This window comes from Dunckerocampus dactyliophorus, chromosome 5 (assembly GCF_027744805.1).
Source record: "Dunckerocampus dactyliophorus isolate RoL2022-P2 chromosome 5, RoL_Ddac_1.1, whole genome shotgun sequence".
NCBI classification, from domain to species: Eukaryota; Metazoa; Chordata; class Actinopteri; order Syngnathiformes; family Syngnathidae; genus Dunckerocampus; species Dunckerocampus dactyliophorus.
In genome coordinates, this window is record NC_072823.1 from 4,276,517 (window position 1) to 4,302,725 (window position 26,209).

General features: G+C 41.2%; 1 protein-coding gene across 1 annotated transcript in view; it reads left to right on the forward strand.

The window, feature by feature from the left end:
- The window catches only part of cdh13 (cadherin 13, H-cadherin (heart)), a 337,156-nt gene that overhangs the window by 302,839 nt on the left and 8,108 nt on the right, over positions 1 to 26,209 (forward strand). Inside the window, exons 13-14 of the mRNA XM_054775680.1 lie at positions 8,407 to 8,640; positions 12,550 to 12,768. Of these exons, the coding sequence (XP_054631655.1) occupies positions 8,407 to 8,640; positions 12,550 to 12,768 (453 nt within the window). The remainder of the gene's footprint in view (positions 1 to 8,406; positions 8,641 to 12,549; positions 12,769 to 26,209) is intronic.

The window sequence follows — 26,209 nt, forward strand, 5'->3', positions numbered from 1 at the left end:
CACCGACTATCTCTATGCTTGATTTCTCAACAAGGATTTGCATCATGCTCATGTTATGTTTGTGAATAAAAGGTCTGCATGTCCAGCGTTGCCAGGATAGAACAATCTCCTCCTGATACCAGCTGATATGAGGATGGATCATAATCCTGACTCATCCACCAATCTCATGCTTTCACGACACCTGGCAAGCAAAAAGCAAAAAGCCAGCAGGGGATGAAGCACAGTGCAATGACAGCCAGTGCAGTAATATCAACCTGGCGGTCAAAATCAAAACTAGTCAGACTTGACACAGGATCTCATTAGTTTTTGCAAGTGGGTGCATGTGCAATTGATCATCATCATCTTGTAGTCCATGCTTGAGTTCTGATTTGCCTGCAGTGTGATGATTGAGCAGCAGTGAGATATATTTTGATAAAATGGTGAAAATGTGGTTAGTAAGTCTGCCTCACAGTCAGGAGGTTCTGGGTACAAATCTCACATTTGGCTTTTCTCCAGGTAATCTGATTTCCTCGAAAAACATGCATTTTAGGTTAATTCAGTGGTTCTCAATTATTTTCTGTCATGCCCCCACTGGGGGACAGAAATGTTTTCACGCCCTCCCGATTTGAAATACTTTTGAGAAACTGATTAAACCATTTGTTTACCTGTACTTTTCTCACTGAACTCGAAACTGAAACCAGCAAAATGCAACAAAATGGAGAGCAGTGAAGCATATAAGCATCTTCAAGTGTCAAATTTAATGCTGAGTACAACAAATTCATACATGTTGTCAGGTCTGCACTAGCCCCAGGGGGGCCCGCCCCACTATTTGAGAAGCACTGGGTTAATTGGAGACTTTAATTGTCCATAGGTGTGAATGAAAATGTGAGTGTTAATATTTATTTATCTATATGATGTGATTGATCGGTGACCAGTCCAGGTTGTGGGCTCTTGCTCAAAGTCAGCTGGTATAGGCTCCATCTCAACCTGCTTGAACCCGAACACTCCTGACACTTCTAATAATAACGCAACATCACATCACTGTTGAATGGTTTCTTCTCAAGACAAAGGTATTCAATCGTCCTCGAGTGCTGAAAATAGTTGAATGTTGTAGTAGCAAACCAAAATAAGAAAATTACATAAGAAAAGTACTTCAGGTATCATGATAGGAAAGGCTTGTCGTACAAGACCACTCTATTCCGCCTCCTTCCTCCTATCGCTTTTTATAATAACCAGCAGCTGATAACCCAAACTCTATTCTGAAAGTAATTTGCCAGACTGGCGGCCATGCACCTGTCCCTAGCACAGCTTCCCTCCCCGAAGTCATCTCTCTTAACTACATGCGTCTGCTGTAATTGGCTATGGCTGGATTCATTTACAGTTCTGATCAGCCAATCAGATTAGCTTGGTGTCATGTGATAGTGTTTGCCGTAGCCCAGAGGACACTGAAGGGTGATGCTACAAAATTAAGTGGGTTATCTGAGTGAGTTTGTTTCAACAAGGTGTGGGACTGACTGCCAAATGGATGGTGAGAAGCTGAAAAACATGACAAAATATCGAAGAGTATTCTTTGTGATAACACAGACATGAGTGCAGATACCTGCTCACTTTGTGACATTTGTTCTCAAGAGAAAAGAATGAAGTGGAAATATGACTCATGTGGAATCCTTTCACATTGCATGAAGCATCTTGGAGATGTACCAAGATACGCCAGGGTATTGCTACACCTTTATTTGACCTCAGTTGTTTGTTTGTTAGTCTTCCATGGAGTTACTCTTGTGACCCCATGTTGCCTTGTTTCTCATCTATCTATTAGTGACATCCTAAAAGGTGACTTACTGTAAATTCCAGTGTATCAGCCGCTACTTTTTTCTTAAACGTTGAACCCGCTTATACAGCGGTGCGGCAAATGTATGGCTAAATTCTAATATTGTAAAATCTTCAGAAGTACTACTAATTGTTTAAATACTGTGCTGCTTGCGAGTCAGTGAGGAAATGGTAGGTCTTTCTTTAGCAGGAGCCAATCACAAGCTATCAGTGTGCTCACAACGAACTTGTCAAATCGCAGGTCATTATATATAACAGTATAGCAACATAACAGTCTGACTCACTGTGTTATCTTACTAACAACACGAAACTCATCACACAGCAACTTAACAGTCAAAAGGTATACCTGATAAATATACAAACATGTACCAATACAAGTTTGAAATGAAAAAAAACAACTCTTTTAAAGTTTTCTCATATTGCATTGCGTCTGAGCAAGGCATTCATTGGGGCGCTGCAATGACATCAGCCTCCCTCCGGGCTCTGAGCTCCGGCCTCTTTCTGGTGATCAGCGTTTCCGCGCCATCCATCCATTTTCTATGCTGCTTTTTCCCCAATGAAATGCGTTGCTCAAACGAAATGCATTATGGGAAAACATTAAAATGTTGCTTTTTTTTCATTTTTAAACTCGTATTTGTACATGTTTGTATTTTTCCGAGGTATACCTTTTGAGTGTTAAATTGCTGTATGATGAGTTCAATGTTGTTTGCAAGAAGACATTGTGAGTGAGACTGTTATATTGAGTAATGACCTCTGCAATTTCCAATGGGTTGACAAGCTCGTCGTGAGTTTTTTCATAGCTCATGATTGGCTCCTGTCAAATAAAGAGCTTACAGTATATATGTACAAATTTAGTGGGTGCGGCTTATACACCAAAATTTATGGTATTTCACATATTTCCACGTCAGGAATCAGTGTGTGTCTGTGCGTGTGTCCTGGTTGATGACCAAAATTCAGGCATTCAAAGACATTTTTAAATACTGCTTCCAACTCTGTATAGCATGTGTGTGTGGTATCAGCGAGGAAATCACACTGTCCATGTAGAACATCTCTAACCTTCACAGCGACACCCACTCTTCTGGTGATTGTGCTCATAAAGTCAACACATGTCTGGACAGCACATGAGGAGTAATGGAGTCCCTGAACCACAGGATGAAGGTCCGTGTCTTTAGTGCTCTTGGTCTTGCTTTATGGCTATGAGACCTGGACATTAACCAATGGCCTTAGACATCGAGTGGACTCAAGAGTGGTACCTGAGGAAAACATTTTGGTACCGATGTGACGACCGAATGGCCATGTGGTATCATAATCTGGAAATGCCACTTTCTCCTCTATAAGAGAGGAATGTGCTTCTTTGGAACGGCCTACAGCAGGTAACACTGTCGTCATTTATTTCCCTTATAAAAGTAATTTATCCCCAAGAGGGAGCAAACACATCACAAGATTTCAATCATATCTCACCTTGCAATGTGCACTTTTCAAACAATCACCGGTCATAATGTCATCTTTCATTCTACTTCTACAAAGAAGGAGAGAAACAAGAGGCAACAGTAAAGCAGAAAGTGCAATAGCCTAAAGCCAAAATGTTAGCGGAAAGCAAGTTTTCCTAGTCAGAAAGCAAAGGAAAGTAGCAGGAAGGGGGAAAAAATGTGTAGCCTGGAGATGTGGATTATCCCTGACAACTCCGAGAGTCAATCAGTCTTCTTGCTGCTCTCATCTGTGGACACACCTGGGGGACTGTTGGGTGGTGAAACTGCCACACGGGGACGAGTGGAGGCAAAGTGACATAAAGAATGAAAGAAAGACGCTGAAGGTGATGAAGTCTTTGAAGAAAGTGCTTCTTCTTATTTTGCTTGTAGCATTCTGGAAGACTGCGCTTGACCAAAGTTAGAACAGTTTTAATGCCTGAAGGTTTCATTATACAGTGGAACCTTGGTTAGTGTCATTAATTTGTTCCAGAAAGTCCAACTCTAACCGAAACGCACATGAACCAAATCAATTCTTCCCGTTACAAAATAATGTAAATTCAATTCATCCGTTCCAGAAAGCCAAAAATGTTCACACAAAACACGTTTTAAGAGTTTTACAATTGTAGTTTTATGTGCAGAAAAGAATTTGAAATGCATAGAAATACATATAAATCATTTACTTTTTACCTTCATTAAAGACGTGAATTTGACAACAGGAAGGTGGTAGTGATTGGTGGTAGTGATAGTGACAGAGCCTGAAGAGTGAATACATGAGTAGTTACCCAATGAGGATTTTCCTTCATCACAATTACAGATAATGACGAGCTGTACTCGTTTCATGCTCATACTCTGCAAAAATGCATTATCGGTAACGGAGTATCAGGCTCATCCTTAGTAAAAATAACTTCCCTCTTAGGTGGACTAATAAAGTGCAAAATGAAAGTCTGTACAGGATTAATGTCACTCCAAATGTGTCATATTATGTCATTTTTTACCAGCTACCAAGATGCAGGATGGCAGCACATCAACGATGATTGGATTACTTAAGATTTAACATAACCTAATTGAGACACAATGGGATTAACTGTTTCACTAATACCATGATGGACAACTGCTCCAAGAGCTGCCACATCTCCTTCTGGATGCACGCGTAGTGTGACAATCTCGTGGTGACGTTATATTCCATTAACTGTAATCGTCACTGCGCATCTTAGCCGAGTATGTGATTAGGACAAGGGTGCAAATCTCAGTGCAGAACTCTCTGTGTGGAGTTTGTTCTCCCTGTGCTTGCATGGGCCATCTGTGGGTCCTTTGGACTCCTTCCACAGTGCAAAAGCATGCATGTTAGATCAATTGCAGACTCTAAACTTGGGATGTCCACACTTTCAATAATGTACGTTTTATAAACCGTCCTATGTAGCTATGCTAACAGGTTATATATATTTAAAGAAAAAATAGCCTACATCTCATTATTTTTTCTACACTGCCTGTTTTTTCATTTTTGCTGTTTTTCAATTTTACTATTATTTCAACTGTCTTTTGTAATGGTTGTCATAAGACTGTAACTGCAATATCACAACTTTTTACCAACCTAATTTTCCAAAAATTGCTAATTTATTCTTAATTTGCTCTTAATAATGTGATAATTATTGTGATAATAAATACTGTATACTACAATGTATTACAGACATCCCTCATTTATAGCTTTATAGTTAATTGATTCCAGACCCAACCGTGATAAATGAATTTCCACAATATAGGATTCAGCATTCATAAATGGAATATTTTTGTAGTTCGAGCATAGAAAACCTGATTATGATTTCTAAATACTGTTTTTAGCATTAGAGCTCTATACGCATACACATCACATTGTGCTACTCTTACGCTGCAGGGACTCGAGACGGCTGCTGGCTAGCAAGCTTACAGGCTCGCAAGCTAGCGAGCTAAGGGGTTGAACTCGAATTTATTTCTTCTAAACTTAAGAAGCCAAAATCTTACCACTTCCACATTGAATGGGAGAAAAAAAATTTTTTCACACTATCACGTCGAACATGCTGTGACGTCTTGCAGTTTTAAGGTAATGCAAGGTAAGGTAATGTCTCATGAATGTTTTGTGTCATTACAGTCACCTAGTGACCAGAATCCTACATATCACTGGTATTTCAACGTTTTGACAAATAATAGACCACAGTCTACCACAAAACAACGATCATTTATTAATTCATTTCTGAAAAAACACGATTATAGCGAGGGAGCGGTAATCGAACTGCGATATTGCGAGGGACGACTGTAATTATTTTTGGAATTAGTGAATTAGTGTTGTGATAGTGAGCAGGGTGGCAAATGGGGTCGAATTTTACTCTGGGATTTCCGGGATGCTGTTTCTGTGTAAAGAACAGGAGGTAGCATCAGTGCCTGCCAATGCATGTCTAGATAATACGCGTTGCAATGATACCTGACCTTGTTCTCACCCTGTTGTGTTGAAAGCAATGTCACCGTCCAATCTGTATATTCTACGCTGGTGCTGACGTTGGTGCCACGGCATCTAGTTGTCTGATTCTGGGATGGTGTGGGGAAAGGGCACACAGTTTAGGGCGATATCAAGTCTTTGGAGCATATCAAGCTAAGTCGGCTTATTGACAGATTTACTATTACAGTTCTGGTGCATCTTCTTTGCAGTGTGTCTGACTTCAGCTGAAAAAATATGAACTAACAGATATCCTATTGCCTGCCTGAGCTCAGTTTGACTTCTTAAAAAAAGGCTAAAACATCCAGACAGCTTCATGTGGGAAAACAACATTCCTCATCACCAAGAGAGTCATCATTTTTGCATCACTGCAATCCTCCATTTCTTTAATATAGCTGTCTTTACTTTTTATGTTCCTTTTACTACTTTCTAGTTGTAGGTGGGTTGACAGCTGCAAGGCTGCATGAATCACACCTTCTCTGGAAAGTTGTGTTTAGTCTGAACATTTTTGACAAAGCGGTGTTATGCAGAAGCCGGCAGACAAATTTCAGTGATGCTGTGGCAGGCTGATGAAGACAAGGACATGATGTAGTGGAGAAGAGGAGAGGGACGGCTACACGAGTGGTTGGGTGTAACCTTTTCATTTGGGAAGACAAGCTTCATTTAGAGTTAGCCAAGCACAGCGAGATCTGCTTTGGAGAAAAGGCAAGACTGACTTTTTCTTTCTCCTAGTTTCGGTCTCATCCCGGGTGCCACACGGTCAACAAAAGATGCGGTTGTCCCCTCTCGTTTCTGTGCATGTATTGTTCATCACAAATATTACTACTAGTTATTTCCCTCCTCATGTCAGTGTCAGGATAATTCCCATAATCTATAATGGATTCGAGTTTATATGGTGCTTTTCAAGGCACCCAAAGCACTTCACAATGAAGTGAACCCATTGTTCATTCACTCCTCAGTTACACACTGGTGGTGGTAATCTACATCTGTAGCCTGACGGAAGCGTGGCTGCCAATTCACACCTATGGCCTCTCCGACCACCACCAAATATTCATTCACATTCATACACCAGGGTGGACAGCAGTGAAGTGTCTTGCCCAGGGATACAACAGTGACTGGGTGGATGGAGTAAGGAGAGAACAAGGATCGAACCGCCAATCTTGCGGTTTCTGGACAACCTGCTCTTTCCTCCTGAGTCACTGCCACCCAATAATAATAATGACAGTATATAAGGACCTCTGACATTTCAGCCTAAACTTCCCTTGGTTGTGGAGCCATTGTGGTCTGGTTGTTATGGTTACTATTGTAATAGAAAGGCTTGAAAACAGAAAGTTGTCTCCTGCTGGCAAGTGAGCTGCTATCCCCATCATGTCACAAGCAAGTCAGTTACTGTATAGCATGGGTGCCCAAAGTGTGGCCCATGGCTGTTTTTTTTTTAATTGGCCCAGAGCGCATTCTAAAAATATAAATTTTAAAGAAAACTAAAAAAAAAAAAAAAAAAAAGTCAAAATATTAAAAGAAAAAGTTGTAGGCCACATGGTGGCCGAGTGGTTAGCATGTTGGGCACACAGTCAGGAGATCGGGAAGATCTGGGTTCCAATCTCCACTTGGGCATCTCTGTGTGGAGTTTGCATGTTCCTTCCACATTCCAAAAACATGCATGTTAGGTTCATTGGTGACTCTAAATTCTCCATAGGTATGAATGATTGTCTATATGTGGCCTGCAATTGGCTGGCGACCGGTCCAGGGTGTACCCTCCCGGCCAAAGTCATTAGAATATGATGAGAATAAAGTCAAAATATCATGACTGAGATGCATTTTTTTTCTTGAAATATATGTATAACTTTTTAGCATATCTTTACAGTGGTGGAAAAAGTTTGGACACTCCCGTTGCATATCTTTACCTCCAGGGAAGGTTGAGCAACATTTCATGCAGGCTTCACAGAAATGAACGGGTGTATTCTGCTCACAACAGACTCACAAATATTCCTTACTTACCAGCAAATGACGGTGGCTGCAAGGGGAATTCAGCAGGAATTCCGCTTCTGCTGTAAAACTCACATGGTTTCATGCCTTCCAACTCTCCTGCTACCCACTGTCTCGCGACATGAAATGTCAACATGTCGCTGGACTTCACTATTTTAATCTTTCTCTTAGAATTGTTTTCACCCCATTAGGAGATCAAGCCAGAAATATTTGATGTGTGCCGCACTGATCGGAAAACACATCCCAACATCACTTGACATTTATTGCATACTGTATAATCGTTGGCTTGTTGCACCCACGCAGCATCACCTTCCCCGTCCTTTAAGTCATCTGAAAATACCTTCAACTGGAAAAAGGTTGCAAAGCCCATTTTTCAATTACTGATCTTGTCTATAGGTGTTAATTGCACGATGACCTCTTAAGCCGTTTTGGATGCTGTATGTTTTTGTTTTTTTTAAATTTGTTTTAATAACCTCTTATCTCAGTTAAACAGAGGAAGCAGAAGAAAAAAACTGAATTCCAGAATAAAGAGATAACTATATGAAAACACAAAAGCAGGCTGTAAATGCGCTGTAGCATAACACTAGACATTTTGTTTCTGTGTGTGTGTGTGTGTGTGTGTGTGTGTGTGTGTGTGTGTGTGTGTGTGTGTGTGTGTGTGTGTGTGTGTGTATATAGGCAGTCCTCCAGCTACGGGCACTGGGACGTTGATCATCTACCTTGAAGATTACAATGATAATGCGCCCTATGTGGTACCATCCGTAGCACAAGTGTGTGAAGACGCACATGATATGAACGTGGCCATAGTTGGTGGACGGGACAAGGATCTACCGCCCAACGGGGCTCCGTTCAACATAGAACTGGCAAAACAACCTGGACTGGATAAAACATGGAAAGTCACCAGGGTCAACTGTGAGTATTTTCACTTTTTGTGATGTGTGTTTGTGATGTGTGATGTGTGTTAACTGGTTCTAGACAGACATTTTTGCAAAATAGGATTTAAAAATTGAATATTTTGTAGTTTGAGCATAGCAAACCTGTTTACAACCTTCTAAATATAGTTTTTATTTTTCATTATTAGAGCCCTCTCGACATGAGCTAACACCCATATAGTCACCTTTCCACTAGTATTAGCCAATATAGTAGACATAATCAGAGAAAATACGCCATTTAAGACATAAATAAAAATTGTGCTTGTGTGTGTTGCTGTAAATGTGTTCCAGATGTGTGGAGGACAGGAAGTGACCTTGGGCGTTCATTAAAGTAACATTACTGACACCTAGTGAACAGTGTAGAATACTACATTTACAATTTGAATGTGTCTTCTTAATGCCTTGTATTGTTTTAGTTCGTTTAGGCATTTTTATTAGCGATACTCCGATCGATCGACCACCCCAACAGTATCGGCCGATTTCCATAAAAAAATCATGAGATGGGCATATGCCGAAAAATGGCTTCCAACGCCGATCACAAAAGACGATACCTGTGGCTAGCACTATCGCAGCCCGCAGCGATCCTTCCGTGCAGTGGAGTGTCTTGACCTACCTGACATCTTTGGCAGCGTCGTCCTCCCACTTTTCCCCACAATAACAATCATGTCTGCGGTGCGGAACTTAAACACCAACACATGCCATGGGAACTGTCTTGCGGAGTAGCACTTTAATACGGCATTTGAAGAACAAACAATTGTCGCAATATGGTGAGTTTTCAAGGCTCACGGTGTGATCATCAGTCATACGGCAGCTAATGTAGCCAAGTGGTTAACGCTCACACGTAAATGTGACCAGCCTTTCTCAGCGGTGGAAGACACAGAGTTTTCTCACATACCTGAAAGTTCCACCAATGTACTCTCACATCCAAAGTCACCTTATAGAAGGCTGGAGGTTTCACCAGTCGCATATGTTCTCTTCAAAAAGTAAGTCAAATATATTTTTGTCTAAATAAAGGTGATTTTTATGGCTCCCTTTTTCATATCATATAGCCAGTAGCAGGGGTGCAGCCTCCCTTTTATTAATTAATTACTAATTTTATTCGTAATTACCTATTTTTTTGGGTCCCCTGGTAGTCAAAGGAACTTGGAATGTCCAGACTTTTCTCCTTCATACGGCACCCCTGGCCAATAGCACTATTAATGATAGCATTGCTAGCATTATATTATTAGCCAGTAGCGTTATAAATGAATTGAAAAATGTATAATTAATCCATGTGATCGGTATTGTCCGATTCCAGTCCTGGATGATTGGCATCGAAATCGGCAGCATTAAACCCTGATTGGAGCATCCCTAATTTTTATAGTTTTTAGGCAAAAACTAAGTTCGATTTGCCAAAATATGCATTTTGAATTTTTTTTTTAACCGTGACAGAGTGAAGCCGTGAAATTCAAACCGCAATGTGACCAGGGCCGACTGTATAACCATACCCTTGTACCAGTGTGTAAGGGGTGCACAAATAAGACCTTTTAGCAGGCTTCATTTGCGGTCCTGGAACTCAGAATGTACACTGTCCATCCCTTCATCCCTTCATTTTCTATACTGCTTCTCCTCATTAATGTCGCGTGTGAGCTGGAGATCATCCCAGCTGACTTCAGCCAAGAGGCAGAGTGCACCCTGGACTGGTCGCCAGTCAATTACAGGACACATACAGTATAGACAAACACTGTTGACCGTGAATAAAAGCCCACAGATGGATGAATTTACTGCTTTTATGGGAGCTCAGACACTCCTCAAGTTGACTTGGCTCACCACTGACATATTTAATACATCTTAGACCTACATATTCATTTAAGTAGCGCTCCATGCCAAAAACAAGGGGTATGCTAATATGGATCCGGGATGAAGTAAAATGATCCGAAGAGGAAAAGATTGTGTGTGGGCAGACAACCAAGACATTGATTCAGGATTGCACGGCCGACAGCGCTGTCTCTGTGTATTTGAATGACGGAGCACAGCTTGCCCACAGGTAATACCTGTGACTGACAGCGGGCAAAGGGAGGAACAAATACTCCTCTGTCACTGATGTTTCGTGTATGTGTAAATGCATCCAATAATAAATGAGTGTTTTGGACCATTTCAGCGACAGTGTGCATGTTGGCTCACACAAAAAAGGTACAGAATATGATCCTCATTCCTCAAAAATGAATATTTTACAAAATCATGTTCCATTTACATTCCTAATATTTGAAATACAATACAGCTGAAGGCAACATCTTCCTCTTTATGCTCTCACAGTGCTTCCTCAAAAAACACCTACGTTAGGTTCACTGAAAACTCAAAATTGCTCCTCGGTTGGAAATTCAGCATGAATCGTCGTCTCTCCAGGAGCTCACAAAAGTGAGTCCCCCCCTTCACATTTCAACAGCCGTTTTTGTTACAATATATCTTCCCCAAGTAGTCTCATTTGTACATTAGAAATGAAATGTGGATATACTTTAGCATAGTCAGTGCACAGCTTGTATGCTAGTCTATATTCGTTGTCATCTCAAAATAAGTCGATGCAACCATTCGTGTTGAATATGCCAATATTTCGATTGAGCACCACTCTTATTTAGCACTGCCTTAATCCTCTTGGGCATGGAATTTAAAAGAGCAGCGCAGGTGGTTATCAGAATCCTTTATCTCCATTCCTCCATGAGGACATCACAAAGCTGGTGGATGTTAAGACACTTTGCGCTCCTTCACCTTCCACTTCAGGATGCCCCACTGGTTCTCAATTGGGTTGAGGTCTCAAGGAGACATACTTGGCCACTCCGTCACCTTCATCTTCAGCTTCCTCAGCAAGGCACTTGTCATCTTGGAGATGTGTCTGAATGGTTATCATGCTGCAAAACCGCCACTTTCCCAAGGTAGGAGCATCGTGCTCTGCGTCAGAATGTGACAGCACCTGTTGGAATTTGTGCTTCCTTCAATGAACCGCAGCACCCCGGAACCAGCAACACTCAAGCAGCCACAGACGTTGCCATCTAATTACTTGTTACTCTAAAGCAGTGGTGGCCTGTGCATTTGGGACTGGGCTTTCAATGGGGACTTAAAGGGTCACTGAGATGATTTTTCAACATTTTTGTATGTCCCAGACCGCCGTTTTGATGGGAGCTTGGCAACACAAACTGAAATCTGATTGGATTTAAAGAAATAGAACATACTCATACATGTAGTGGAAGTGGTGCAGCCAAGAGACACGCTACAAAATGAAGATAGTAGACTTTGTGTTCATGGAACAAATGCTAGAATTTAAGTTGTAAATGTACTGTAGGTCGGTGTTTAGGCCAGCAGAGAAGGCCCTGACTGCGCACCACTGTATATTAAGGCAATGTCAGGGGTGTAGTTACTTTTGTGAATTACGGGGTATGTCAGCCATGTGATTGACTGATCAGTCCAGGTTGTAGCCTGCCTCTCAACCACCATCGGCTGGAATGCGTTGCTGCAGCAGTTCACTCAAGCCAACTGCCAAATTGGGAGGGGCCCGAGCAGTGTCAAGATGGCGTCTCACCAACAGTTAATCGCAATTTCCATATTTATGGCTTGCAGAGGGTTTTGGACTGCGATTCATTCAGTGCATCAGCCAAGTTGTTACAGACTGAGCCACTGCCATCCTTTTTGTTCAACAAACCACTTAAACCACTTATGCGGTTCTGCCTTATAAAATATTCTCCCTTTGTTTATGTTCATTCAAAATATATTGAAAATATTTGTATCATTTCAGTGCAGAGTTCGCCGTCCAAAATTGTCCCTATTTTTGTGTGATCCTGCGATTGACTGGTGACCATTCTAGGCGGGATGGATGGGTGCATATATTGTACTAAATCTCTTCATTTCTCTCTCTCAGCTACACACTCCCAAATCATGCTGCTGCAAAGTCTGAAGAAAGCCAACTATCAGCTTCCATTGATCATCACTGATTCAGGGGTGCCTCCTTTGTCCAACAACACAGAGGTGAAAGTTCAGGTCTGCGTCTGCAAGAAGAGCAAGATGCTCTGCAGCTCTGCTCACTCACACCACGCCAGCCTTCTCATCATGCTAACAACACTCATGCTCGTCCTACCCTGTAAGTATTACTGCACGGACAAAGACCAAGGGGGTGCCTTAGAAACAGATTTAATTATTGTTGTTTGACATTACACTCAAAGGTGTTACAAATGAGATCATCGAATGCTCCATGAATCTGAATACCCTGTCAACAGCCATAAATCAATTCCACCGGTGTTTCAAAATGAAATTGTTACTAAATTTGGCTATAAATGATATATGAACCAACCCCACAGTAGAAACCTTCAGAATATAAAGTGGAATAATTCTGGAAAGTTTGGTGAAAGCTCACGTCACTGAAATGCAGATTTATGACTCACAATATGAAAAAAAAGAAAAGAAAATGATCCCATTACTATGGAAACACATCTATTCCAATAAGAAATAAGCCTGTGTTGTTTTTGCTGGAGGAACACAAACTCATTTTCAATAGATGTCGCATTAGGCCATTAGCAAGAGCATCAATAATTCAGCCTCCTCATTCACAAAATAAATGTCCAGCAGCTGCTTTGATAAGAAGGAACATCTTTAAGAACTGCAGGGTTCATTTTCTTCTCCCTCCCTGGGATTGTTTGCAGTCTACAAGTTGCATGCCAGAGGTGAGAAAAGTAAAGGCTACAGTGAAAACACAAAAGAATGGTACCATGGGAAAGGGAACACCAAAGCAAGAAAAAGTAGACTGTGGTTTTAGTCCTGCAGGATGGTGTGGGAGTCGTACTTCCATTAATGCTTTGCTGATTTGCAGTCCACAGTGACGATCATTGAGGAAAATCACAGCCAGCCTCTTTGAGCACTCTTTCCCATCTTCCCTCAGTCTTGTTATATTGCTCTTAACATCTTCCTCGTGCATCTGTCACACTGCTTACTTGTCTTGTATGCTAGGCTCGTATTGCTCTTATATAGTACTCATCTTTGACTTTGTTCGCTGACAGATTGCCTCTTTATCATGCGCTTCTCTTTACCAATCAGAAACACTCCCATGTAACATCACAGCTTCATATCTTCTCATGTGGACCGCAGTAACATCTCACATCCCATCATTGATCCTCCTCAGGGCATGGATCGATTTGACTGTTGATGCTCATCAATCACTCCCCACATTTGTGTTCATGCAGATGAAACTCCTGAACTTCTCAGCTCTGTCACATTGCTAATACTCTGCGCGCTCTCTCGGAAGTTCCCTTGCAGCCCACCCATGGGCCGATTGATCTGATCTTGAGCACCTGGGAGAACACTCAGTAAATAAATGGCTCCATTTCTGGCACATCGCTCTTCTCCTCCTCCCCAGGCTGGATTTGCTGCACCATGCTGGGTTTTGTTTGGCTCTTGTTTTGTTATTAATTCTGGTTATTTACCTTTTATGTTGAAATAAGTCATTTAAAGTGCTCCTGGCAGCAAAACAGTTTGAAAAAAAACAACAAAATGAAAGTGTTCACTTAATACGACAACTATCAAATACGAGTGAAATGAAGTTGTGATTTTCAAACGCCCCTCAGCAAGTTTTCTGAACAGCCGTCATGCTGGCAGTGACGTCACGTCGAGCAAACAGACGCAACCAAACACAGCCATGGACACACAGCAAAGCAAGATAGGCTACAAGACTAGTGACAGCGATCGCTGTTTAGCTATTGATTTCGCATAAAAACCTATATTATTATTCTAATATTCATAGAAGATATCAGGTAGAAAAAATGTGGATTTAATTATTGACACCTTGGCACTCTTTTCCAAAGTTGAGTGTCTTCTGTGTTTTTGACTTTTGTTTATGTCCATCAGTGCTTGTGTTGTCTCGGTCTCGGTCGAGGATAACTACGTTGTGACAACGTCTACGCAAACAATAGGACAAGAAAAAATGATTTCAAGACCAGCTCAGTAGAACTTTTATTTTATTTTGCTGTTGACTTGCAACGGTGTGCAAAAGTGTTTCCTGATTTCTTTTTTTCTTGCATGTTTGTCACACTTAAATGTTTCAGATCATCAAACTAATTTAAATATTAGTCAACGACAACACAGCTGAACACAAAATGCAGTTTTTAAATGAAACTTTGTATTATTAAGGGAGAAAAAAATCCAAAGCTCCATGGCCCTGTGTGGAAAAAGTGATTTCCCTCCCTGTTGCACCCCCTCCAGAAAGAAAGTAATTGAGATCAATCAGTCTAGAAACAGTTATAAAGCCATTTCTAAAGCTTTTGGACTCCAGCGAACCACAGTGAGAGCCATTATCCACAAATGGCAAAACTTCCCAGGAGTGGCCGGCTAACCAAAATTACAAGAGCACAGCGACGACTCATCCAAGAGGTCACAAAAGACCCCACAACAACATCCAAAGAACTGCAGGCCTCACTTACCTCAGTTAGGGTCAGTTTTCATGACTCCACCATAAGAAAGACAAAAACAGCCAGCGTTCCAAGATGAAAACCACTGCTGAACAAAAAGAACATTAAGGTTCATCTCAATTTTGCCAGAAAACATTTTGATGATCCCCAAGACCTTTGGGAAAATACTCTGTGGTCTGACGAGACAAAAGTTAAACTTTGAAAGATGTGTGTTCTATTACATCTGGTGTAAAAGTAACACCGCATTTCAGAAAAAGAACATCATACCATCAGTAAAATATGGTGGTGGTAGTGTGATGGTCTGGGGCTGTTTTGCTGCTTCAGGACCTGGAAGACCTGCTGTAATAAATGGAACCATGAATTCCGCTGTCTACCAAAAAATCCTGAAGGAGAATGTTCGGCCATCTGTGACCACAAGATGAAACCAACTTGGGTTCTGCAGCAGGACAATGATCCAAAACACACCAGCAAGTCCACCTCCGAATGACTGAAGAAAAACAATATGAAGACTTCGGAGTGGCCTATTCCAAGTCCTGACCTGAATCCTATTGAGATGCTGTGGCATGACCTTAAAAAGGTGCTTCATGCTGGAAAACCCTCCAATGTGGCTGAATGACAACAATTCTGCAAAGATGAGTGGGCCAAAATTCCTCCACAGCGCTGTAAGACTCATTGCAAGTTATCACAAACGCTTGATTGCAGTTGTTGCTGCTAAGGGGGGCCCAACCAGTTATTAGGTTTAGGGGACAACCACTTTTTTACACAGTTTTTTAAATATTTTTTTTCCCCTTAACAATACAAAGTTTCATTTAAAAACTGCATTTTGTTTTCAGTTGTGTTGTCATTGACTAATATTTAAATTTGTTACATGATCTGAAACATTAAAGCGTGACAAACATGCAAAAAGAAAGAAATCAGGAAGGGGGCAAACACTTTTCACAGCACCGTATATTCAAATGTGATATTCAGGAATAATTCCACTGTGCTGTTAAGTCCACATACATAATTTCTCCTTTTCTTTGATTTGCCATTGTTGTTGTAGAGGCTTGGCAAAAATGGCTTCAGATGGGTAAAATGCCCTTAGGCTTGGGTGTTATTATGCCAACTGCTGCTTTGGCAAGCACTTCACAGCTTGCAAACTTGTTCTCTTTTGGACAGAACTAGTGCTGAGGTAAAATGGAACATTCCCATGTCTTGTACATGTCGACATAGCCTCAGGGTGCTTTCACAATTGCATCTATTTGGTCCGTCAGTTTTGCTGTGGTGAGAACTCTCTTCATCCACTCTGTGAGTCTGCGTATACAGTGGAACCTCGGTTAGCGTCATTCATTTGTTCCCGAAGGTCCGACTCAAACCAAGACATTCTCTATCTGTAACCAAAGAAAGTGAACTGCAAGTGTGAAAGCGCCCTAAAGGTACATGTCTTCTTGACTTCAGAGTAAGCATCTGTAAGGAGAGCAGGGAGTTTTATGATAGCATTAGCAAGGATGGTCAGACTCGTCTTTTAATCCTGTTTATAAGGCAGTGAAAGACAGAGGACATACAGTACGGTACAGTCACCCCGTGAGATGTCTTGCTTTTTTTCACATGACTGAATGTTTGTGCTTGTTAACCCTTCTTTCATACGATCGTACGACTCAGTGAACCCTTTGGAATGGATTAATAACGAAAACGGAAGTATAGTTGACCCTTGACACTTCTCGGTTAAAATTTTGTGGCTTCACTCTATCGCAGTTTTACAAAAATATATGAATTAATAAATCATGCTAGCCCAATGAGGTTCATTTGGTCAGCTGATTTATACGGATGTTGTCGCTGTCTTCCTGTCAGTGAAGGCAGGGCGACAGCGCCATCCGCTGTCCGACTTCTTTAGGACCACAGTGCACTGACAAGACCGAAAGACAGCGAAAACATTCAAATAAATCAGCTGACACGACACGTCACGAGAACATCACGTGACCCATCTGAGGAAGACTGCAAGTGGGCAGTCGAAAAAACAAGCTAACCCTGGTGTGTGAAAAGAACTGTTTGGAATGAATAAATCACGCTGTTTCATGGTCGAATACGGCCTATTAGTCAAAACATATGCATATTCAAGCAAATATTACCTAATATTTTCAAGCATAAAAATGTCTGAATGAACTAAAATACACACCAAAAACATTCCAACGCTATCTTTGAAGAAATACTGTTTGTAGTTGTCATGGCAGTAGGTGCAGTATCAGAACCAGCAAGCATAGTAATTGCTTGACATGCCGTAGACTGATCTCCGGCAGCATTCACCTCTCTTCTCCCGGTGTGGCAGTGGCGTTCACTATTCAAACAGCTGCTGCACATGACACATTCTTTGGCCGCATGATCCTGAGCGGGTGCACCTGTGTGTTGATTTGGACGGCGCCACATTGTATAGTTAGAGCTGATTCAACACAGGTGTTGTATTGCCTTCCATGTGACAGCAAAATGTGTGCGTGTGTGTCCTTTTTCACACGTTATTTTGTATTGAGCGACACAAGCTCCGGGTCAGACACATAACATCTCTGCACACAAGCCCAGCAGGCACCAGGAGAGATGACTTCTGCCCAAGCTCATCACAGAGAGCTGCGTCGGGCCACAGATACAGGTGACTGATCACTGCAGTGTTGGGTCTGAGAGCCTGATAGAGAGTCACAGAGGATCCTGTTTCTATTCCCTTATCTCCAAGCTGAACTCTGACCCTGACACAGAGAGATGAGAGCGAGGAAAATGGAAAGAGCCAGAGGGAAGCGCTGGGAAAAGGAGATGGATGTGTGGAGATTAAAATCAGTTTTCTTCCTTTATATCAGTAGAACAGTGTTGTTCAGTGTATTCCTGCATTATATTGTTGTATACAAGTATGTGAAGAAGTAGGTCTCAAGCAAATATTTATGACATTTAAACTGGTAAAACTAGCGAATATATTCCCAAGGCCTGTGCCGCCTTATTATTTTGACAAAAGCTTGCAATTTAGCAAGCGTAGCAAGATTTACCTTATTCTTATTTCAAACTGCAGCTCTCTGGCAGCTTTTATGGTCACTATGCTAGTAAATGTATGCACAAAGTAAATACAAAGACCAATCACGTGCATTGTGACCCAGCCAATCAAATACTTTGAATTTGTTGGGTGTCTGCGGCAGTCAAATGGTGAGGAGAGAGACAGCAGCCCAAGGAAGCAAGTTCAGCATAAACACAAGACAAATGCTGATAACGCTGTGTGCTGTTTAGTTGTTATATATGAGATATTTTTGTAAATATATGAGGCTGACTAGCCCTGCAGTCCTTCCTGGGGTTGGGGTTGACCTCACGTCGGCACATCCCCGCTGGTTGAGGGTTACGTCAATCAGCACTAGCCAATGAGCTAAAAGCCCTGGGGCCTTACTTATAAAGCTTGCGTACACGCAAAATGGGGCCGAAAAGTTGCGTACGCCGTTTTCCACGCAAAGTGTGGTACCTTGAAACACAGAACTTGACGGGAGAATGTGCACACCGCTACGCCACCTTTGTAGTTGGCGTACGCGCAAAAAGGCGACGCACATTTTAAGAGGTGAGGGGAAATCAGTTCGAAATAAACATGCAATGGAAGCCAGTAAAGATTTATTCATCAATTGCATGAAAACATCGCGCCATTATTGACTTAAAAGATGTACATTATTTATCACTTATTATAAATACTATTACGCACGAGTGTATTGTGTCCCGACTAAAACATAAATAAAAGACACAAAGCAGCATCTGAATACGTCATCATTTGATTTTATAATCATGATGATATCATGAATGTACCTGTTACCACGTGGTTAAAGCATGTTTCAAAAAACATAAAACCTTGTTGGAGGTTTTTGGAGGTGCTTTCATAGCGGTCTTTGTAGGTGAGTCCCATGCGCAGTAATGAGCTGTCACTTTTTATCTGTTTTTATACGTTTAGAACGCACAGAAAAGAGAAAGACGTGTGTTCATGTTCCACATCAGGATTGTGGGTGAAGGGCAAAATTCCCCCCAAAAAGCGCAGTTTTCCTTTAAGGCGCCACGGAGTGAGGTTTTACACAGTGTACGATCACACAGGCACATTAGCTGGCATCCGTGACAAATGCAGTTTATCAAGAAATAATGCTCTGCAAACCCTTTTCTTTGTGTCTCTTTAATATTTACTGTATTGAGTGTATCTGTCCATTTCAGGCACTTGTGTGCCTCGTTGAAAAGCACTTTATCTATTTATTATTTATTTTACATGATGACGTTCCAGATTTGTGCTTGAAGAAATGTTCCCGAAGTCATCCTCTTTAACTTTTAACTGAGGATGCCTGATGAATATCGTCATGTCGCATTCAAATGCACTCCTGATCAAAATTTTAAGACCAGTTGAAAAACTGTAAGGATTTACATTTTGCACTGTCAGAGGTTGGAAGTAGAGCTTCAAAATCCCAAAAAAGAAGCAAAGAAAGTGGGACCAAAAAAAAATTGAGTAAGCAGTTTATTGCAAACAACCATTAAACTGAAAGAGGTCGTGTGTTTTAGGCAAAGAAAACAGCAATGATGAACATTTTTACCTCTTTTCTGACATGTTGCGGACCAAACCACTAACTGCTTGTGGTTGGTTCATTTTGATTTGGTCCGTTGTGGGCCTAACCGATTACTCAGTTAACCAAACAACCAGCTTCAGATTAATCGACCAAGAAAATCCCAATGCACATGTGAACAGATGTTCCCTGTGACCAGTGTTCCCTCTAAGCCAGGGGTAGGGAACCTATGGCTCGGGAGCCAGATGTGCCTCTTCTGGTGGTTGCATCTGGCTCTCTGGCTTTAACACAATAAAATGTTTTTGTTGTAATTTTATTTGACAGAAATCACAGGGTTAAAAATAACATTCAAAATATAAAACTTCTTTATGCACTTTAATCCATGCATCCGTTTTCTACCGCAAGCACAGAAGTCACATTAATGGTAAGAAGTATTTTACAGTATTTATTATTGGTTAGCTTCAATATAACGTTGTTATTAAAAATAATAATTCAGAGACTTATTATGCTCTAAAATTGTTGGTCATGCTTAATAACACACATTTAGTTGTATATGGCTCTCACGGAAATACATTTTTAAAAATGTGTCTTTCTTGGCTCTCTTAGCAAAAAAGGTTCCCGACCCCTGCTCTAAGCTGTGCACCTGCGCAATCGCGCAATGCACTCACAGAGGTCCAAGGAATGCTCGGGTTGTTTGTATGTATGCTCAGACACTTGAAAAATTAGGGGGAACATTGTCGGTGTCCTTTATATACTGTATTATCTCACCTCAACAGCTTGACCGGTGATCCAAACAAGCATTTTTAAAGCTGACGACGTGTCGCTGAAGGCATAGTGAATAAATCATGTATACAGACTGTGTCTGTGACTCGGACTTGCACTTGTCTGAGAGAATTTAGCTTATGAGTTATGTGAAATAGGGTAATCAAATGAAATCTGTGGGGGGGATTATTTGCTTTTTGGACACACACATGCATGCACAATTTCCTCCTATTGTGCACCCAATTCCCCCACATGTGCTCAATTTAGGTTTACAGGCTCCAACCTCAATCATGCAGGATTACAGGCTGCAGCTGTAAATTGGTCTGGAGTTGGGGTCAACTGCTGGAAACTTGCTTGCTTTTGCTTTTCGTTGTCATTTCAGCAAGAGTTACAGAATATCGTAGTGGCAGGAGTAAAGGAGAGAGCCAGAGAGTGTGTGTGCGGGTGTCATAAAAGCTTAGAATTTACCATAGCACACTGCACAAACTCTAAAACAAGATGCTACTAATTTACCTCCATCCTCCAGGGTATTTAGTCCACGTTGTTTGTCTTCTCTGATCCTCCACTTCACTCCAACAGCCGCTTTCCTTCTTCCTCAGCTCGACACAAATCCCCTTTCCAGTGAGAGAGACAGGATGTTTAGAAGCTTATTTACTCTTGGAAAAATGCAGCTTTGTCATATTTTCTTTTGAAGGCAGCCATGCGTGGTGCGTATATGTTGGTGCATTGTCTTTGCTCTCAAATCACGCTGCGAAGGCTGTTTGAGCCGTGAACTGAAATACACAAATATACTTTGTTTTTGCATCAAAAATGAATATGTCGAAGTGTGAGGGAGCATGAGCCACTAATGAACAGGAACACTGTGAGAGATGATCATAGTCAACATGGGTTCTGACACAGAGCCATATGTTGTCACGACAACTTCCAACTATTTAGGGCTGTCAAAAATAGCACGTTAACTGCGGTGACTAATTTATTTCACTAATTACTTAGCGTCAGTAGAGAATGTGCATCATGGCAAACCACACCTCTTTGTTATGACACCAGACGGAGGCACAGACTAGCGTCCCCGCACAGTCATACAGTCTGACGCTCTTCTATGACTTTATTCTGACCTGAACACATCAACAGCAGTGCAATTCCAACACCATATACGTATCTCCCACTCACAAACACGTCTGTAGTCCCTTCGTCATTGGAACAACACTTCACCTCGTCATCAGGTGCATTCAGGGACAATCCGAACATCACAACAGCATGGCTATTATGTGTGTATATTTCGTCTAAATAAACAGAAAGACAAAGAAAAAGAATAAGTGGCTGTTCTTAGCGCTATCTAATATACTGTAACTATTGCTGCGGAAGTACGAGTTGCTGCATTTAAGTATGCTCGGAAACATGTGAATATACTAATAATACACGTTTTCACCTGTATCACAAAGCTGGGATGCACTTTTTTTCCTAGCGTACTGTATCTAAATGTTCTTTTGTTTTTTTTGCTAATTACAATTTCTGATTTTAGTTACACAGAAGGATGCAATAGGATGCAGGAATAAAATGCCCTTTCTGCAAACAAATTTGTTGTCACAGTTTGTTTAATTTTTTTATTAACTGCCCATCTGTTGTTTCACAAAATTAAATAGGCACACCCATTTATAAAAAGTACCTATTTTCAAGGATAAAATGCATTTTTGGCATGTGCACAAGGCCAAAATCCAGTGTTCCCTTGTTTATCACGGGGATAGGTTCCCAAAATAGGCTGCAATATGTGAAATATAGACTTTTCTCAGGCAGGCATTGACATTTTCTCACATTTCTCTCTTGTTTAAACACTCAAAGTTAAAATTTTGTTTGAATTTTAATGATCAACCTACTAGGTTGGACACAAGAAATGATTAAGGGACTCACGCGTATTTCACTCTTCGGACCGTGCCTATTCGTCCTGGCACCGTTCTGCTGCAGCGTTTTTGTATCCTTGTTAAAACATTTTGCTCCTGTCGTCGTATTTTACTCCTCCTCCTCCATGAAGTGAAGATTCATTTACAGTATTCGGTAATGGCGCCTTACAGCTGCATAACTTCTGCCTTCTTCCAGCATGTCCAGAAGTGGAACTTTTTGTGTGATTACTGGCTTTCTCTGCCTTTTGGGTGCAGAACCTTTCATTGACATTGTGGGTTTTGTCGGGGAGAAAACTATTGTTTACAGAATTGGCGTTTAACAAGCAGCTCACACGGTTAGCTAGTTGGCTAGCCATGACCACAACAAGAGACGGCACGAATTAGATGGACTGACAGCCAGTCAGGACGCAGAAGACAATGGGCGGTGAAGACAGAAGACAGAAGAGAGACACAGCCGCCTAAAGCGCAGAACTACAACACTCAACTTTCCACAATGCAGTTCTTCTTAAAGGGCCAGGCTCGTCCTGTTAAAGCCTTCAAACGCTGTTAAAAAAAAAGCACTAAAATTGCACAAAAAAAGGCGAAATCAAGACATTAATTAATGAAAAAAACGATTTAGTGTGAAGTATTCTGGGTCAGAGAGTATTTATACATTGAACTAAAACAGAACAAGAAAAGATGGCACTTGCCAAAATTCTTCCAAGAAGTAAAATGGTGTTTTGGCAAATATATCTCAGGGTTTAGTACATATTACTTAACATAAGCAAATTGGTCTAACATGGAAAAAAATGTATCTTGTTGGTCAAAAATAGGTTTTTGACCTTGATTTCAGATATGCATTGTTTCTTACATTTTATGTTTGTAGTGTAACTCCAAAAATAGAGTCTGCATAAAAATGGGTATGAATGTCAAGTGGCAAGTTATAAAGTGGAATCACTCACTATCATAGGTTGCCATAATTTAGCCCTTTACATTTGGCACCAGTACCAGCTGTGAGGCATCTTGGGCCTTTTCCTGCCAGCTTGGCTCATTTAAACTCACGTATTTTATCCAAGCCTTTGTGGCAGCTCCTCTCAGGTTCCATCAGTTTGAAAGGAAAGCATCTGTGAACAATGACTTCTAGCTCTACCCCCAGATGTTCCATGCAGTAAGACCATGCTGTGGCAGAGCCGCTCAGAAGTGACACTTTAACTCGTAAGTGGCTTCCATCTAGCGTCTCTCTTAAGGCTTGACTGAGAGGCTGGTCATCCTACTTGCTTGTTCCTCTGAGATTATCTAATTGGGACCAGTTTGTTCTTGGTTATGAAAGTGGAAGTACTCACTTGTGGCACATCAGTAAGAACCTGTCAAGCCATATTTTCATAGTATCTGCATCGTTTTTTATGCATACAGACACATGGTGCTTTTGCATTGCTAAAACCTATTACTATTTGTCAATCAGAAGTAAAGTCAAAAGTCAGGTTTTCCAGTATCCCAAGTGAAAAGTGGTGTTTCTGAATTACTCAATAGATGTGTGCGAGTCGTGAATGAGCCGTTCAATACTGGCAATTTTTTTTACTGAAGTGGGAACTTGAACTTGTTAACGCCTTACTCACTTACCCTGCTCAATTTAGAAATTGCCTCAAATCAACTGTGCTTTTCCTGTTCCTGCCCATGCTGCATCACGGGGGCTCAACAGAGACTCTGATTTCAGTGACTCACAAGGAGTTCATGGCTGGTGAGGCACTTACTCTAGATATAAATAAGACTTGTCTATCACGGTTTTTCAAAGTAAATTAATAACTTATTGTTATTTGGGGTTGGGTATGGCTTGCTATTCTACTATTAGTAAAAAAAACAAAAGTATATTTCAGCAAATTTGACATATTTTTGGAATTTTCAAGCATAAAAATAGCTAAATGAATATAAGGCATTCAGAAGACATTTAAAGATGCGCTATGTTGTATTCTACACTGGTCACTAGGTGTCAGTAATGTGACAGCAGCGCCAGGTGCATTGTGTAGCGCTGAGCTGCTGTTTAGAGTGCTATACAGGGCAGTGACGTTCTGCTAGCTTTTAGGACATAAATCTGTAGAAGAAGAGAACTGGGAAGCGTTGAACATAGTGCCCTGTATCTACAGTATTTAAAATAAAAAGGCTGACATTCATAATACAGACTCCGACTTTGCGTTAATTCACTTATCACAGTCGGGTCTGGAACCAATTAGATGCACTTCAATGAGTGACTCATAAGAACTGAAGTCAGTCATAGGAATCAAGTTTCCCATCACTGTTATACTGCACAATACCTCAGTTATGTAATAAAGACAAAAATCTTTTTCTGTTGTGTGTATTATCTAATTATCTATTTCTATTTCGGATGAGGTAACATAGGGCGTACAAATTGTGATGCTCACCTTTAAGTTTGTAAAGTATGGTCACGTGCTTTGGGTAGTGGCCGAAACGACACGATCATAGGTACAAGCAGCTGAAATTAGTTTCCTTCGCAGGGTGGCTGGGCTCTCCCTGTCATCTGAGAGAAACTTGGAGTACGACCGCTGCTCCTCCGCATTGAGAGGAGCCAGATGAGGTGGCTCGGGCCTATGGTCAGGATGACTATGTCTCTCAACTGGCCTAGGAACGTCTCAGGTTCAGCCAGGTGGTGCTGGACAAAGTCGCCGTGAGAGGCTCAGGCTGCTGCCCCCGTGACCCAACCTTGGCTAAGCGGAAGAAGATGGATGAATAGATGGACTTTAAAGTTCTGTACACTGTACCTGAACCTCTTCCAGAGGTTTCCTGTGGTTCCTAAGACCACAAATTGACTCAGTCCACCAATTCTGGCTCCCACACAGCTCTGGACTCATGAAACCATTGCTTTTGTTTGCAGAGCAGAAGTAAATTGATTCAACTATGCACTTAATGCCTTGACATTTTAGCCTGGCGGCCCATATTGCCACATTTATATCCAGTTCCTTGTGTGAGATTAAACAGGGTTGCTCAGGGCCAGATCTGGGGGAAAAAAACAACAATACTTGAGAACTAAGTGCCTTAAAGTGTTTCTTAGCTTTGAGTTCCTTTCTAGGGGAGCCCTAATGTCTGTGCAGTGTCGAGAGGAGACAAAACAACAGCAAATAAAAGTGCTACCTGGCCTTTTTGCACCCATTACATGGCTTTCATTCAGCCATTCTGTAAGATGTCTTAATACTACAGTATAGGGAAAGAAAGACATTGCAAGAGAGAAGGACAGCCACGGAGGGAAGGAGACATTACCAATAGAGGTCTCGATGAGTTAAACTAAATGATTTGGATTGCCAGCCTAATGAAAACAACAAGAATGTGACAACAATTGTAAAAGTAATGGTGAAACCCACTAGTGTGTTCTTAAGACAAGCAGAGAACATATAATGCAACAATAACCTTAAAAGGTCTTAGCTATGTCCATTGCCTCATCGACACCTTTACACCACATTCTACCACATGCTTTGTGCTTGATTAGCAGTCCTGCCAAGGCTTAACACAAAGCCTGTTTGCTAAAGCAGAATGCTAAAGCTCTTCTGTTCTTGATGATTATTGCAGTGAATTGTGTGCAGAAGCAGCACTGCAACGCTACAGTGTAGCACTTTCACCATATTTGCACATACAGTATTGCGTTTGCATGCAGCCTGATATTCTCTGCAGTCTGTGTACTATGTGAGCACTTAGCGCAGGGGCGTCCAAACTTTTTCCACCGAGGGCCACATACTGAAAAATGAAAGGATGTAAAAGTCACTTCGCTATTTTGTAAAGCAACACATGTACAGTAGATATGCTGAGATGTTATGTATATTTCAAGAACACACTGCGTCTCAGCTTTGTGATGTAGGTGATGTTAGTATGAACTTCAGTCTTTGCTCTTTTTTCCGCATTTTTGCTGTTGTCGCTTTTTTTTTTAATTTTTCCTCAACCTAATTTTC